This window comes from Chrysemys picta, chromosome 3 (assembly GCF_011386835.1).
Source record: "Chrysemys picta bellii isolate R12L10 chromosome 3, ASM1138683v2, whole genome shotgun sequence".
Lineage (NCBI taxonomy): Eukaryota > Metazoa > Chordata > Testudines > Emydidae > Chrysemys > Chrysemys picta.
In genome coordinates this window covers 194378438-194395710 of record NC_088793.1, presented here as the reverse complement: position 1 = coordinate 194395710, position 17273 = coordinate 194378438, and the positions used below count along the sequence as shown (strand labels likewise).

Below are 17273 nucleotides of genomic sequence, written 5' to 3'. Positions count from 1 at the left end.
TGAGCTATCCCTACCTCCCCTAAGCTACCACAAGTACTCCTGTTCTTTTTAAAGAGAAGGACCATTTCAAGTATAGGTGAGAGCATGGAACAAGGCACACAGACAAGAATAAAAGGGAATGCAAAGGGAACATTTATATGCAAGATCTCATCCGCTCCTGCTTCTTATTCCTCATATAAAGCCATAACTACATTGTGACATTATAACCTTAATAATGTGACAAAATTTCCACAGTAACTAAATGTGATGTCACAAAAGAGCTCTATGACTTCATTTAGAGGATAAGTAGCCAGTGAAAATGAGCTTTTAAGAAAAAACATTATATAAAGATCAAAGTAGAAATACAGAATAGATCTATAACCATTTGCTTCCAAAAAGAATTTTTAAAAAAAGTTTGCCATGAAGCACAAGCAGGTGTTTAAATAACACAGAACAGTTTATGTTTTCATTCAAAATTAACCTGAAACTTAGAAAATGTATATATTGGACTTCAGATGTTTAAGATTATTGTGCCATTGTAGTAAGATTTAACTGCAATGTATGTAAATTTACATACTCAAACTCAAATGGAGAGGTGGATGGGAACAAACATAGATCTAATGGGGAAGGGTGTAAACTTGGTTTGAACACACACACATGATGATCCAACACCAAAAATTGCTGTTGAAAGGAGCTGCCCATTGTTACTAATGGAATTAAAACTCACTCACTCACTCAAACATGCTATCAAATAGAACTAATATTACTTAGAGAATTTTTCACTTGACCACAGCTCAAAGAGCCGGGAAGCAAACTAGGGAAACAAACACATAATGAAATACATCACAAAACTCACAAAACAAGTGTTTCAATGTATGAAATAGTTATAAGATAAAAGTCTGTAGATATATATCTGCATCAGTTTCAGTATGTTCTGGAACAATGCATAAAAAACAATATAGGCGTGACTTCAAACATAGACTTCGAACATAGCCTGAGTAAAAGGTATGCATGCAGGCATAATTACATGAGGCAGGGAGGAGGGATGTGACAGACTGTACCTCTGTCTTCATTCCTAGTACACTACTGTAATAATCTTTGTACAAAGTATGCCTTGTGAGGTATCATGTGAAAAACTCATAATTTGCTGGTCATTATTGTCCTGGTAAAATATGCGTAGCAACATTGTGTGTAAAATTATAAGATTCCACTGTATGGCGTTACTAAAACATGTTCCAAGTCTGGGGAGAGGCCAAACCTGTTCCTTAGAGACAACGGGCAAGCTGACCCCTCTGCCAGGTGAAAACAAGGTCAATGGGCCATCGCCTTCTAAATGGCTATTCATTGGCAAGAAAAGGGGAATGAGCAGAAAATCTACATTTTAGCAAAGAAGCAGCATGGGATTCCTGACCACACCGTCTGCCTGGTGCCATGCTCTCAGCTGGAAATGCTTCTCAAAGAGAGGACAGGACAATAAAAAGAAGGGGCAAACTAGGGTGACCAGATGTCCCAATTTTATAGGGACAGTCCCGATTTTTGGGTCTTTTTCTTTTATAGGCTCCTATTACCCCCCACCCCATCCCGATTTTTCACACTTGCTGTCTGGTCACCCTAGGGCAGACACCCCAAAGCAGTGGTGCTGGAACAATTTTTATAATGGGAATGCTGACGGCGGAAACCATGTATTTGGGTTGTTATTGCTACTTCAAGCTACGGGTGCGGAACAAAGGAAACAGTCATTACAGGGGTCTTAGCCTAAAAAGTTCAGCCAGTAAGACTCTTAAGAGCATGTGGTGAGAAAAACCTTGCTTTGAATTTAATATAGTTTGTTAAGTTAGGCGTTAGCTGCATTTTATCTTTCTTTTTCTTGTAACCATTTCTGACTTTTATGCCTCATTACTTGTGTTCACTTAAAAGCTCTCTCTTTATAGCTAATACACTTGTTTTATTGTTTTATCTAAACCAGTGTGTTTGAACTGAAGTGTTTGGGAGACTCTAATTGGAGTAACAAGATTTGTGCATATCACCTGGATCACCTGGAACGATCGGTTAAGACTGCTCCGATCACAACACGTCCGCCATTCTTCTCGCATTCTTGCCTTTCTTCTCCATGTTCGTCCGAAACATTTAACAATGTCATCTTCCCATCCTCTTGGAGGCCGACCAGGTGGTCTTTTCTGTTCTCCTGGGTACCACTCAGTAACGATTGCGGTCCACCTATTGTCCGTGAACCGTGCTATGTGGCCCGCCCATCGTATCTTATTATATCTGCTTTCCACGATAATATCTTTCACACTGCTGCGTTCTCTAATAATTTCATTTGGGATACGATCCAGAAGGGAAATTCCCAACATAGCTCGTTCCATTGCCCTTCAGCTACCGACAGCCACTGTTCTCTGTTCGTCAGTACCCACGTTTCACTGCCATACAGCATGGCTGGCAGCACTGTTGAACTGAAGATATTTGTACGTGTGGTCTTGTCGATTTTTCCTTCGAGGATGTCCTTGATGGAATTAAACGCACACCATCCTGCCCGGATCCTTCACGAGAGTTCTCCGTTCATGTCTTGGCACATATTCACTTTTTGACCCAAATATATGTACTGTTTCACTTCTTCAATTTCTTCTCCTGTTACCGTTATTCGGGCTTTTTGTAAGATGTCTGATTACATGTATTTCGTTTTGCAACGGTTCATTTTCAGACTGACCTGACTGCTTTTCTTGTCGAGTGTTCGTAGCATGCTCTGCAGTTGGTTGGTGCTTTCAGCAATTAGTATGATGTTGTCCGTGAATCTGAGATGAGATAATCGTTTTCCATTTATAGTAACACCACTCCTCCAATTGATCTTGCTCATAACCATTTCAAGGCAGGCGGTAAATAGTTTTGGTGAAATCGTATCTCCTTGCTTTACGCCTTTCTCGATTTGGATGGGGAGGGGAATTTCGAGGAGAGTAATGTCTGTTGTACATCCAGTATTCGCTTCCTTCAACAAACTGATGTACTGCGTGTTAATGCCCTGCTCTGAGAGCGCCTTTAATATTGCGTTGAACTCGACACTATCGAAGGCCTTTTCATACTCCACGAAAGCAATGCACAGTGGGAGTTTGTATTCCCTCGCTCTTCCTTGGAGCTGGCTAAGGGTAAATATAAGGTCGATCGTGCTGAAATTTCTTTGAAACCCTGTCTGCTCTCTCGGCTGTTGTTCATCCAGACTCTGCGAGAGTCGGTTTGTTATCACCTTTGTAACGAGTTTATAGATATGAGAAAGCACACATATAGCTCGATAGTTCTTAGGATTTTCTCAGTCCCCCTTCTTGTACAGCAAGATGGTATTCGACTCCTTCCAGCTTGATGGTATTTTTCCATCTTTGAGATATCGACTGAATCTTAAAGTGAGGGCCTTCCAAAGTTTTTCGCCTCCTGCAGAAATAATTTCTGATATTATTCTATCTTTGCCTTCATCTGGTGTAGTGCGCTTCTGACTTCACTGACAATTACTGGGGGGACGCATTCTTTTGACTCTTGGAGCGTTGGGAGAGGGACGTTGATCCTTGATTTGAACAGTTCTGTATAGAAGTCCTTGCAGACCTCCTCCATCCCTGCTTTGTCAATTATTGTCTCTCCGTCCTTGTTCTTCAATGCTGTTACGCTCAATCTATACTGCGCCAATTCCTGCTTGCATGTCCTGAGGCTCTTGCGTGATTCAGCTGTTTTAAGGAGCTTTTCTTTCTGGAAGTTCTCAAAGTCGCCCTTCAGTTTTTGCCGTATAAGCTTGCACAGAATGGAGTACTCAAGGTTGTTATCGGGGCTCCTTTTCATATTTCTCCGCTTCTCTAACAAGCTTTTCATTTCGTTCGAGATTCTTCTCTTTGCCTTCTTCATCTTTTCAATTTCAGCTGCTTTTATGCAATGTCTCAGCTTGTCAGCAAAGATACTATAGTCCTCATCACACTTTTCCGTCTGGCTCCAGTCAAACCCAGAAATCGCTTTCTTCAGCTTTGCTCATCGAATGTCTTCGGGCGCTGTTTCCTGTTTGCCATCTGTAAAGCTTTCTTTTCCACTACTCTGTCGAAAATCAGCTTCGCTCTAAGCAGGCGATGGTCACTGCCGGTGTTGAAGCGCTGCACTACAGAGACATCTTGAACGATGCGCCTTTTATTGACTAAAATATAGTCGATTTCATTCTTACTCTTCGCGTTTGGCATGATCCAAGTCCAACTTTTTGCAATCTTCGCCACGTACAGTTCTTTAGTTTCTGCATAGTTACCAGCCTTTCTCCTCTTTCATTTCTTTCGCTGCTGCCGTATCTCCCTATGAACTTTTCACCAGATTTCCATCGCCTGACTTTAGCATTGAAATCTCCCATTGTGATAGTGTAAGTGGACTTTTGCACGAGGGCGCTTTTGAGCTCTCGGTAGAATTCTTCTACTTCTTCATCCTCACTTGCACTTGTGGGACCGTAGGCCTGGATGACCTTGAGGATAGCTTTTGACTCCATCTGAAGATGCAGCACACCAATATGTGATGATATTACCTGGCATGATATGACTTTCGAAACCCAATTCTTACTGACGATAAATCCGACTCCTCCAACGTTTCTAGCGCCATCTCCCTTTCCGAGCCTCAGAGCGCTTCCATCTTTCCAGTTGACTTCCAACTCCTTCTTTCATCGGGTTTCGCAGATACCGAGGATATCGCATCTTATCCTTTTCTTCTCCTCCATCAGATGGTTTAATGTTTCCTCCCTCGCCAGCGACCTACAATTGTAAGTACACACAGCGAGGCCATGTCCTTTTCCATGTTGGCCTAGCACCTGAAATTTTTAGCACCCTCTCGTCACTCAATTTCCACTCCACCACCGAAGAACGGTTTGATGACATGCAGGGAACTAAGACCCATTTACTCGTGTTGTTTTAGCCGTTAACTTTAAGCCATCCCACTGGCTCGGCGGGCAGGCATGTGCATATCATTTCACTTAATAAAAAGAAGGACTTTCTATGAGCTTGTATTGTCCAGATGAGAGCTGGGCAGTACAAGAAGTACATTTCTGGGGAAAAGTCTGGGACTGGGAGTGTGCTGGGGTCACCCTGCAGTATAATTCAGGCTGGTAAAAGCCTGTGTGTGACTGGCAGGCTGCAAGTACACACAAACATCGCTGAGAGTGACTTGCATTCCGGAAGCTGTTTGTGAGCAGTCCAGGAGTAGACCCATATCATCCTTGACACACTCGTTAATACTTGCCAAAATGCCCTTCTACCATGCACAGATGAATGTTGGTGGAACACAGCTTGCTCAAGGGGAATTTAGGCCCCAATGCAACAAAGTGCTCAAGCTCATGTTTAACTTTAAGCATGTATTTAAATCCCTCTCTATTCAGCAAGGCACTTAAGTGCATGCTTAAGTTGCATTGAAGTCAAGTCACAAAGTCCAACCAAGATCAGGGAATATGCAAAGAGAGGCATGGAACTGCAAAGCAATTCTTGTTCAAGCAGGATCACAGTGTTTTCACCCACCTCTTCATTTCAGGTTGCTTCCCCCCCACACACACTCCATTGTAATTATTCTGTCACTTTCCTCAATACAGCTTAGCTTACTGTTGTTACATGTTAATATTTCACAACAATCAATGCATTTGTGATTTTAGCCCTGGATCTCTACCAACATGTTATGAACTAACTGCTATGATTAAAAGCAAATAATTTAATATGATGGACAGTGTTCCTATTACTAGCTGGCAAAAAGTACTAACTTCTCATATGTTTTATTCACATAGTATCTTGATTCTGACATCAGATACCCTGGCATGTGTCACCATATATCTTGCTAAATCAGCTTACTTGCGTGCACATGCACAGCAGTTAATTGCACAAGCCATGTCAGCACATATTGCTGTGTATCTCAGCTCACAATTAAGCTCTAAATGTGAAAATGACAGTAACATAAAAAGTATTTATGTACATATGCAAACTGCAACTTAAATAAAATAAAAGTAATTAAATACAAATGCAAAATTCTTATTATTAGCTGCCAATATTCACTTCTGCTACCTTGCATTCATACAATGAAATATGTAAATACTGGCGTGTGTTAATCCTACACTGAAACGTGCATGTAAAAATCAAGAAGTTAGGAACTAGATTATTCAGCGAGCTCTCATTAGTTTTGCAAATATACACTGTACACCAAAACTGAAAACATGGTCTCACTTCACAGGACTGAATTCACATTTTTGTAGCAAAAGATTTCAAAGCATTCCAGAGTGTTAAGGAATGATACCATGGGTGAAAAGTAGCGGCAGTTTCTTCATAGCAAATTCTAATTAAAATATTAGTGAAATTAATTAACTACATTAAATTGTTATTCCTGACCAGAACAGGAAGGAAGGAACAATTTATTTATAAATAATACAGTGACATTTTACTGGAAAGATCTCTTGTCTTTCTTTTCTGTCAAAGCATCTTTTATGGTCTATTTATTTTCTTCTTTTGACAACAACTAACAGAAGATTACAGGATTATTTCAGCAGCTCATCATAGGTCATCAAACTTTGGGTTTAGAACTACAGTACTAACATGGCATGCTATTGGAGCTAGTAGGTACAGAGCAAAAGAATAGAGCTCAGTCCTTTAGGGCTCTACTAAGCTCTCTTAAATACTACAATCCTTTTAAAAAAATCACAATACAGTCTAGGTATGTTTGCATGAACTAGCACATTTTCTGTTTCTATATGATATAAAAAATATTCAAGTGTATATATAGGGTTGCAAGAATAAAGAACACAGTCAACAGATTTTTTTGGCAATGAAAAGCATGTAAATATAAAACTTCTAGTGCCATGTTTGTCAACAGCACCTGAACCAGGGGAGGGATGGGGGGAGAGGCTCCCAGGGGCCATGACCTCCCACTTTTAAAAGTGGGCGGGCCATGCCCCCCACTTTTTAACAAGGGTGTAGTTTGGGGGGCAGGGAGTGGCGCTAACCCCTCCCAACTGCATGCTTCTAGCAGGCACGGAGCAGCGCCAGCAGGGGCTGCACTTTGAGGAGGGGGAGCTGATAATGGTGATCAGCTTCCCCGCTGCAAAGCGCAGCCCCTGCCAGGGCTGCTTTGTGCCTGCCCAAGGCTTGCAGTTTGGGGAGCAACACCACGCCCATCCCCAAACTACACCCATGTTAAAAAGTGTGGGGGGGCACTGCTCCCTGGTCCCCCCCGGTTTCGGCGCCGATGGCTCTCCTCACTTCTACAAAGGTTCCGGTGCCCTTGATGTTTGTCATATAGGAAAAAGTGATGAGAGCAGACTTTAGACACAAAACTAAACTTTAAAAAAAGACAGAACTGGGGCAACATTAAGGTTTAGTGGTAGTTCTAGGTCAGAGGTGGGCAAACTCTGGCCCGCGGGACCGTCCTGCTTGGCCCCTGAGTTCCTGGCCCAGGAGGCTCACCCCTGGACCCTCCCCTGCTGTCCCCCGTCCCCTGTAGCCTCAGCTCACTCGCTCCACCGCCGGCACAATGCTCTGGGCGGCAGGGCTGTGAGCTCCTAGGGCAGCGCAGCTGCAGAGCCCGGCCTGACCCGGTCTCTGTGCTGTGTGGTGGCTGCGTGGCCCGGCTCTAGCCGAGCGGCGTGGCAGTAGCGCCGCCAGCCACCAGTGCTCCAGGCAGCGCGGTAAGGGGGCAAGGAGCGGGGGGGGTTGGATAGAGGGCAGTTGAGTTCGGGGTGGTGGTCAGGGGGCGGGGGTGTGGATGGGGGGCGGGGTGGTTGGGGGAGGAACAGGGGTCCTGGGGGGGGGCAGTCAGGAAGGAGGGGGATTGGATGGGGCGGCAGGGGGCAGTCAGGGGTAGGGTTCCGGGGGCAGTCAGGGGACAGGGAGAAGGGGTGATTGGATGCGGCAGGGGTCCTGGGTGGGCCGTCAGGAATTAGAGGAGGGGTTGGATGGGGCGGCGGGGTTCTGGGGGCGGTCAGGGAGCGGGGTGTGTGGATGGGGCAGGAGTCCCGGGGGGGAGCAGATAGAAGGTGGGGGCCAAGCCACGACCCCCTCCCCTAACTGGCCCTCCATACAATTTACGAAACCCGATTCGGTCCTCAGGCCAAAAAGTTTGCCCGCCCCTGTTCTAGGTAATGGGATGCAAAAGAGCTGGATTTAATTTAGAGTCTTGAAGTGAGATTTTCAGAAGTGTGTACATGCAAATGACTTGCATGCATAATTACTCTCTGCATGTAACTGCAGTAATGTGCATGCAGTCTGTCATTTGCACACACAATTAACATGATTGCACATTTAATTTTAGGAGCTGTATGTGTGCTATTCTCTGAAAATATCTAGCACCCAATTTATTGCTCCCTGGGTTACCTGAAGGCTCTGGGGAGGCAGCACACTGAGGGACTACGGCTTTTCACATACCAGTAGGCACAACAGTTTATGGACAGTAGGCCTATGCCTACTTCTCACAAAATCTGATACACAACAGTCCTTCATGTGATTGTCCTATTACACTTGTACTGCCTTACGTTGTTTTCCACCCCTTCTACCTTGCCAGAGGAGCAAAGGCCACAGAGAGAGGCTGTGATGGTGGCAGATTGTTATTACAAAGAAAAGCGTTGCCTCATTATGGTTCAGTCAGAAATATGAAGGATTCACACACAATGGGAAATTTAGGAAAAAGTATGGCTATTGATTGTTTGTAATATTTTAAGTTATTATATTTTTATTGATGACATCTGTCAGTAGTTTATGATAAAAGGGCTAGAAGGTTGAGGAGAATGGCATTAGGATACAAATCTTTGAACTCCCAGTCACCCATTCAAATCGAGCCCAGATCAGTAATCAATTACAGTTATTAACATCTAAGTGGTGGAGTAATTTACTTTTCACTATCCATGAGGTTTGTTTGCTTATTGCTTACCACAATAATGGCAAGTTAATGTAAAACATATTCTTCTCTATTACAGGCAAAGATTATTTTACTCAGAGAAGTATATAAATAGAATAGTGACATGACATAACTCAGACCATTTAAGTGAAACAGTTAATTATACACCCACCTGAAGTTTATAAATAAACCTCTAACTTCTTTTTCACTTTGTGAAGTGATGTTTCCAAAACATTAGCAAGTTATTGCTTCAAATATTTTTAGAATTTACTCCTTCCCACCAAATAGAAGAACATGAAGTATTTTTGTTAATTTTTAAAAATTCATTGGTTCAAAAATACGGCATTTTACTGTCACATTTTACTTTGCACATCTTCTACTAGGCAATTCATGAAGGGAGGGATCTTGTCATTTTCACAAGATGCTATGGGGAAGATAAGTAGCAATACAGTGCAGATCCCGTATGACATCAAAAAGAATTGATAAGTAGGCATTTTGCGAATTGTCCTACTTGAGAAGAACTCTCCCAAATTATTCGTTTTCCTCTGTTTTATTTTCATTTATTGAAGAACTACAATTTATTATGAGGATGATGGAAAGCAGGATAACACAAATTTTTTGACTGAATAGTCTCTGGATGTTCTAAATCACTATGAGAAAGTTCAATTCCAGCTGCGTATTGTATAAAACTGTGTTGAGCTGTGATAATCTCAATGCAAAATGGGCTAAGAACTGGAGAAAGCAAATGGAAATTGATTAAGATAGAGAAGTAACTACTATTAATACCGTTGTTTTCACCTCTAGTTAATTTTCGAGCAAAATATCTCAAGAAAACTTACAGGAATAGGCCAGATATCTATCTACCTCCTTATATGACCCCACTGATGTAGTGTGAAAGCACATATTTAAAAGTAGAAATAGCAATCTCTCAATTTCCCCCCTACCTTGTATGAGAAATAACTTGATAAGTATATATTGTTTCTTTTTATATATTATGTTTTGTGTACACACACATGTATGCATGTGAAGAATTTCCTCTGAGAAACCTAAGTTGGAGAAATGAGTTTTACATACGATAGTTGGCGAACCTAGGATGTTGTGTTTTAAGGGAGGAGTGACATAATTCTGGCTTGAAGAAGTCCCCTGGCAAGAGGCTCCAAAATTCAAGAAGCCAGTCCGTAAAGCACAGGCCGCAAGAGGAGGCAGGCTGTTCAGAGGACAAGTATTCCATTTTAGTAAGGAGTGAGAGTTTAGAAAGATGGAGATGTAACAGGAAGGAAAAAGATATGGGGAGACTGGGTAGAAAGACACAAGTGAGGATACATAGCAAAGGGGTAACAAAAAAGATGAACAACCATTTTTTTGTGTAGTGACACTTAAAGTTGATCACGACTCAGCTTCTCTGATTCACACACTCCTTCCCTTCCCTCTCCACCTCAAAAATCTGGGGCCTTGAATAACTGAACAGTTGATACTTAAAATTAGCTTTAGAAGATTAGCATTCACTGACAAATTGTTCTTGTTAAAAACAATTCTGGAAATTTCTTTAACATACATGGAATTTGGATACTTTAAATATATTTAACAAAACAGGACCATACAAATTTGGAACTATTTACATTTAATTTACATTGAAAAACATTAAAACATTTTGCAGAAGCAAAGTACAAAATTTGCTTTTTAGAACTACATTAGTAACATTTTTTAAAATGTCAACTTCAGTGCTGAAGCAGTTTTAAACATGATGCACCTTTCTCACAAACATCGAAGTTATAGGGCTATGCAGAAACGTTTAAAGTGATAAAATACTAACCACATCTTCAGAGCAAGCTGTTGATTAGGAAGCTGGATCACACATTCCAATATGCCATACTGTTCCCAGTTACCCTGCTGCCCTGTGCTAATGAGGATGTGAACAGATGTTTCCTTTTTACAGTATATCGATATTTATGTACATATCAAGGAGAGATACACGTGCATGGCTTGCCACAGTGCCCTATGCTCTGGGACTTGACGTGTGATCTATTTATCTAGATTCTCGCACAACCCCCATCACCATGGTATCCAGGTTCAAAGTAAATGCTTTGATACATATGTGTAAATGTTTGCTACGTAAAATATATCATATAAAAATATTTTCCAGGCCTCTTTATACATTTTAATGGCTCTTTTGACTGTGTGGGTCCGATCCTGTAAGGTGTTTACAGTGGTGCTGGAACTAGGGATGCTACTGCACCCCCTGGCTTGAAGTAGTAATAACAAACACTAAATACATGGGTTCTATCATCAGCACCCCCACTATAAAAATTATTCCAGCACCCCCGAGCTTTTAGTGCCTTCAAATCCCATTACTTTTGTGGAAGCTGCAGGCACTCAGTACCTCAAAAGATCAAGCCCTTACTGAGTAATTCTTGTTAGTAAAATGACCATAGAGTTTGATTTTATCCTGTCTGTTTCTGCTTATAAACAAAATCTAAATAATGAAATTCCCCCATGCTAAAACACCAGTGAGTTTCTATACCAGTTAACATGATAACATTTCAGCATCAATCACTGAACAGTCGTTCAGCTCCACTGACTGAACATTTCAAGAGCATGTCAAAACATTTTACCTGACAGACATATTTATTCTTCCATTTGCTCAGCACACACTGACTGTTTTGCATCAGCTCCTGAAGAACAACAGAAAACAGAAAGAGTGGAGTTGGCTGTACACATTGTCACTAGTGGTTAAGGTGCTTCTGATTTTCAAGCATGAGAGATCAGCATGCCACACAAACAAAGATGCAACTGTTTTGGACCAGCCCACTGGACAAAAGCACATTTATCATCACCAGGAGGGCTGATCCTTTATGAAAATTAAAGCTGTTGAAAGAGGTTTGAAAACCGGATTATTTGTTGCCATACTTGAAAGTTTCTGAAAGGTACCTCCAGCTCCTTGAGAGCATCGCGCAGTTTTTCTGGGCGTTTGTTTTTAAGTATCCAAGGATAATCTCGAGCTGGTAAATAAAAAATATATATATGTATATATATATAAACAGTCAAAAACTATGTTTTAAGTTGGGGTTTTCTTTCTTTGGGTGTGGGGAAACAAAATAATAAGATTTATAGGAATGATCTCAACATAATGTTATACAGAAACTTGCCTATAATTGGGGGGAAGTGGGTATGGTTTCTATTGTCAAATGATACCCTTTTGAAAGGCTCTGTCATAGGAACAGTTAACATGAAATATCCTCACCTACCACGATTTCACTATGGGAATCATGGATAAAGCTCTCAGGGTAGAATATCCTCCCCAGCTGCTAAGCATTTGCCATGGGAAAGTCTCCCAAGCACAGTGTTTCTAGCTCACAGAGATGCAAGTTATCAACTCCCTCCTGACTCATCTTAGATATTATTATGTTGAATTAACATTAAGGGCAAAAATTCCAAAAGCAAGCACTAACTTGTGCCCACAAAATATGCATGCATGGATGTCAACTGGTAATTGTGCCCTGCACTACTACTACTACTATATGAGCCATTTAGGCATTTATTATTGAAAATTTGGTTCTACGTGTCTGCCACGGCAAGCTAACAAAAAAAAGCCTGGGGGGTAGGTTAGACAGGAAGTTCAGGATCAGGGTATATGAGTGCTTAGCTCGCTTAAATAGGAATCATGGATACTTACAATTCTCTAACAATCTTACTAACTTTATTTAGATGCCTAACTTTCAGCAAACAATTTTGAAATATTTAGCCAAAGATATTGACCCTGCAGTATTTAGGAAGGCAAAGCTCCCTTTGGAGTTAATGGCAATAGCTGTGTCATAGCTGAAAGATCAGGTTTTAATAACATACTAAATGTCATTATTTAAAAAGTGAGCAATTTCCCCCCCCCCCCCCAAGTGTACATAACAAAAAAGCCTGTGAAACTGGAAAACCCTCTCTCTCTCTTTATTTATCGGTCTAAACTATTTAAAGGAGATTTGGTGAAAAGTGTCGAGCTCTGAGCTGTCAGAGTTTGTATGTCAATTTTCATGCCAAATGAATTAACAGTCAAGTTTAAACCTCCCCACAAAACCAACTTATAACAGAAATGTTATAAAGTCCTTCAGTCATGCACTATGTATATCATTCAGAACCAAACAAAAAGCACATGAACATACAGCTTCCCTTGTATTGGACCAAGCTAGTGTTAATGGAACTGTTGTGATAATTCTAATTAGGCATGTAAGATCATTTTTTCAATAAGCCTCTGTGTAAATTAAGAACTCTTATCTAAATATACAGAGTGGGAACTTGCTCATACAAATACCAAATTATATGTCCAAATCACCATTTGAATACAAAATTAACCAGTGCAGCCTTGTCAGAAATATGGCCCATAAAAGTGTCATGTGAGATTCGGTGCTTTGGGGCAGCCCTGATCTCAGCACAGAGCCCTGATATTTGGGCTGTGCAGTGAGAAGTCCAATGGAGCCTGACAGGGGAGGAATCTTCCCATCATGCCACAGAGCAGTAGTGGAGCCAGTTCATGGGAGTAATTACAGCAACACCGCTATAGTAGCTTATGCTCCCATTGCATGTCACATATACGAGAGGAGCAGGTTGGTGCAGCTGTGTAATCAATATCTACTGGCTCTGCTCTGCCCACAACAGACGGACCCATCATATAGGGAACCCATGCAGAACAATACTCCACAGCATACAAGGGATGTAAATCCTCTATATGGCTCCTTAAATTTTGCCCCGCTTTATAGCAGAACTTCACTAGTTCTCCTGGACAAAGGGCCCTTCGAGCATACTGGGGACTGGGTCCCAGGGGGATTTGTCCTTATGGGCCAAATTCTGCCACCAAACACACACACACCAATCCCACTTCAATTAATGAGAATTTTGCATATCTATTTGAAGGAAGAATTTGGTCCTAATACTAATTCAGTTATGATCAGATACAGTGTTAAGGGAACTCTTACAGTATAAATTTTATTTTGCAAAATCCCATAAAATTCAATTTGATTTTTCATAGCTGTAATGCAATACAGATTGAACACTACAATGTGGTATGAGAAGGAGTAACTATGCAGTAGTTACAAAACTTGTGGTGGAGGGAAGATTTTATTATTCAAATGATAAACCTCTAGCAGCATTGTGATAGTAATGTGATAGCATCATTAAAACTTCTTTTAACCAGCGAGAAGGAACATATAATCCAATGTAAATTTCCCCCCAAAAACCTCACCAAACAAATTAGGAATACAGCTGATTATTAGTGCCATGTTTCTTTTACTCCTCTTGGAAAATTTTTAGTTTTGTACCAATTAATATTTAAATTCTTTCAATTATTTAAGAAATTTATTGATAATCTGCAGACTAAACTTGATAAGGAGAGTCCTGGATTATGTTTATTTCTGTTTTTACTTGGCAAGAGAAATGAGAAACAATTGTGACTACCATGCTCAATGATATAAATAAAATTAATAAAATTATAAATTAATGGAGATATCCTATCTCCTAGAACTGGAAGGGACCTTGAAAGGTCATTGAGTCCAGCCCCCTGCCTTCACTAGCAGGACCAAGTATTGGTTTTGCCCCAGATCCCTAAGTGGCCCTCTCAAGGATTGAACTCACAACCCTGGGTTTAGCAGGCCAATGCTCAAACCACTGAGCTATCCCTCCTCCCCAAAACATATATTTTCTATATATAGAAAAAATATATTGCAATTACATAAGGAAGGTTTAGTTACATCTTGTGAATTATTTTGTGCTCTTTAGGTCTATGATATTCAGTCTCCTACTATATGGTATGTGCAGAAAGTTGAGGTTGAAGAAGAGAGATTATTTTAGTGTTTTGCTAGGAGCAACAGCAATTAAAAAAAAAGCAACACAATCTTATCACAACAAGTAACCTAGAAAATGTCCTTACATTCCACAAGCTGTTGTTTCTCTTCTAAGTAACCATGGTTCGTTTGTGATACTAAAAAAGAGGGGGGGAGGGGGGAGAATGAAAAGACGAATGTTAACCCTCAAAACTGCTGTCAGCAAATATGAATACATTAAAGAGACGATTCAGACATTTTAATAAAACACAGAAATTTACACAAAATTAAGACAGCCCTGATTTTTTCACCTCACAGTCAGATATCTTAAATTCACAGTGAAAGAAAGGCTTATGCAGCCCAACAGGTGGGCCAGTATTACTGAGCCTCCAATCTCATCAGATAGTGAAGTGAGCTGCAACTGAATCCAGGAGAGAAGCTGAGTCAGTCTGTCATCAGAACCATGGAGACAGCATATTAACCACCAAACTAAGTACATGGGATGCCCACACAAGCCTCCGCTTTAGCCTGGCCTGAAACAGGAAGTAACTGTAGCTGAAAAGACCTTTTGGGCCATCATGAAACTTCGAGGATTAACAGGATTAATCAGATAAAGAAAATTGATCATTCACTCTGAAATGCCTATTTCAGATATCAGGTAAAGATCCAGGAGGCTAACTCTAGTGCATTCCTCTGCGTTTACGATGCCCTCTGCTGGGATTCCAACAAATAAAAAATTACTGGAATGCTCAATATCAAATTAGCCATATCTGAAACACTATATTACATTCAAATTATAGTGTTAAATAGTTTTATTAATTTTTCTTTATAGCACATACAAGATTGTTAGGTAGAAAATATAGACACTCCGAGGCCTGGTTGATGTTTAGTTTATCACTCTCCAAATGTAAGAGGCATTCAGTCATATCTATTGAAAGTTCCTTTAATCATTTTTATGATTCATTTACTTATTATCTATAGTTTTTGTCTATCGGAATAAAAAGTTTAAAAATAGATTCAGATTACTCGAGACAGAGTCTCTGTGACTGTTTCCTGATTCTAGAGAAATACAAAAAGACACTTGCATATTAAGAAGAAATTCATTGCTGAGTCTATACATAACACCATTAGCCAAACAACTTGTTCCCAAACCAGACCAAACATTTCAAAGTTTTAAACAGTTTTTTTTACAGTTAAATACAATTTATACTGTACCTGGTTCTTTCTTGTCATAGTATTGATAGATCCCAATGTCTTCATCTACATAATCAAGTGGAAATATCATTACATCGTGATTGTGTGTCACTTGAAAAAATGTAGCACATAAAATGAAATTGAATCACTTTTTTAAAAAATGCCTCCTGGTGACTGGCAATGTTACCACTATTGGCCTGTAAATTGCAACTATTTTTTTTTATACTTGTGCACTTTGGGAAGCTCCCCTTCCCATGGTAAAAAACTCCCATTTCTAGCTATGTGGTGCTCTAAGATATTAGACTTTAAAGAGATACTATTTTACTATAAATTGTCCCAAGACTCACTCTATCTCATCCTGGCCTTGGGAGAGATTTTTGGGGAAATTCCTCAGCTGGGGAAGAAGGTGGAAAGCATTTCTTTGGCTGGCTGACTTTAAAATAAAATAGCAGCTTCCTGAAGAGCTGAGGGAGATGGGTTAGTGGGCAACAGGTCAAAGCCGCACGATATATTCATTTATCATATGGCTCTGCAATTTATCACATAGCTATCATTTCCAGAGATGGGATTTTATACACACTATTTGTAATAAGCAAAAGCAATGTTAGGTTGGAATCCATTACAAAGAAATCTGAAAATAATGAACTGTCATTTAAAGATCTGGTTTCTCCCAGCAAACAAAGTCTAACAGTTCATGTTTCTGAAATGTAACAGTTCATAACATGCTTTTAATTACAATTATCATAATTAATTATTTTATTTAGGCTACCAGGCTTTTATGGACAGTCTGGCTATTGATTAAACATTTTATCTAGTTGTCATTACAGCAGGCTTGTTCTCATAAAGATATGGGACACTGTGGGAAATTGAGTCAATATTTGATTAATCATATTTTTGTATGGTTTTTAGTGTTACTGGAATGCACCTTGCTACAACTGTCATAGGGACTAGATGTCAAATAAATGTGGTTTTGGTATCACACATTTCAAAACCAGTGGTTTGTTGAGCATTGGATTTTAGCACTTGCAAAGCTAGAAGTATAAAGGTTTTTTCCACATGGATGGTAATTAGTCATGTATCTCAAATTACTTTGTAAACTGGAATGATAGTTTAATAAGATAAATGTATCTTAAGTATACCAGTTCTCCATTCAACATTTTCAGAGCATGAGCAATAAAGTATTGTTACATATTAAGTACATATTATAATTCTTCTGCAATCAACTGGAATGTATGAATGAATATCAATAAACTAGTCATTATAGTGAAACCTATAGTAAAGCAGCACATGGCTTCTTAAAAGGAAACATGAATTAGACAATATATAATCTTAATAATTTTTCATTATTGACAAAGATACTCCAGATCTATGACCAGATAAGAAGCTAACCACATTATACCATACTGCTTTTATATAATTTGTTTTCCCCAA

General features: G+C 40.0%; 1 protein-coding gene across 5 annotated transcripts in view; it reads right to left on the bottom strand.

Moving 5' to 3' along the window:
* WDPCP (WD repeat containing planar cell polarity effector) overlaps positions 1–17273 on the bottom strand; it is a 249225-nt gene that overhangs the window by 148450 nt on the left and 83502 nt on the right. For all 5 annotated transcript variants that reach the window (XM_005287202.4, XM_042857181.2, XM_005287204.5 and 2 more), the window contains 4 exons: positions 15864–15908; positions 14756–14806; positions 11773–11843; positions 11457–11516 (listed from right to left, as the gene is read on the bottom strand). In XM_005287202.4, the coding sequence (XP_005287259.3) occupies positions 11457–11516; positions 11773–11843; positions 14756–14806; positions 15864–15908 (227 nt within the window). The remainder of the gene's footprint in view (positions 1–11456; positions 11517–11772; positions 11844–14755; positions 14807–15863; positions 15909–17273) is intronic.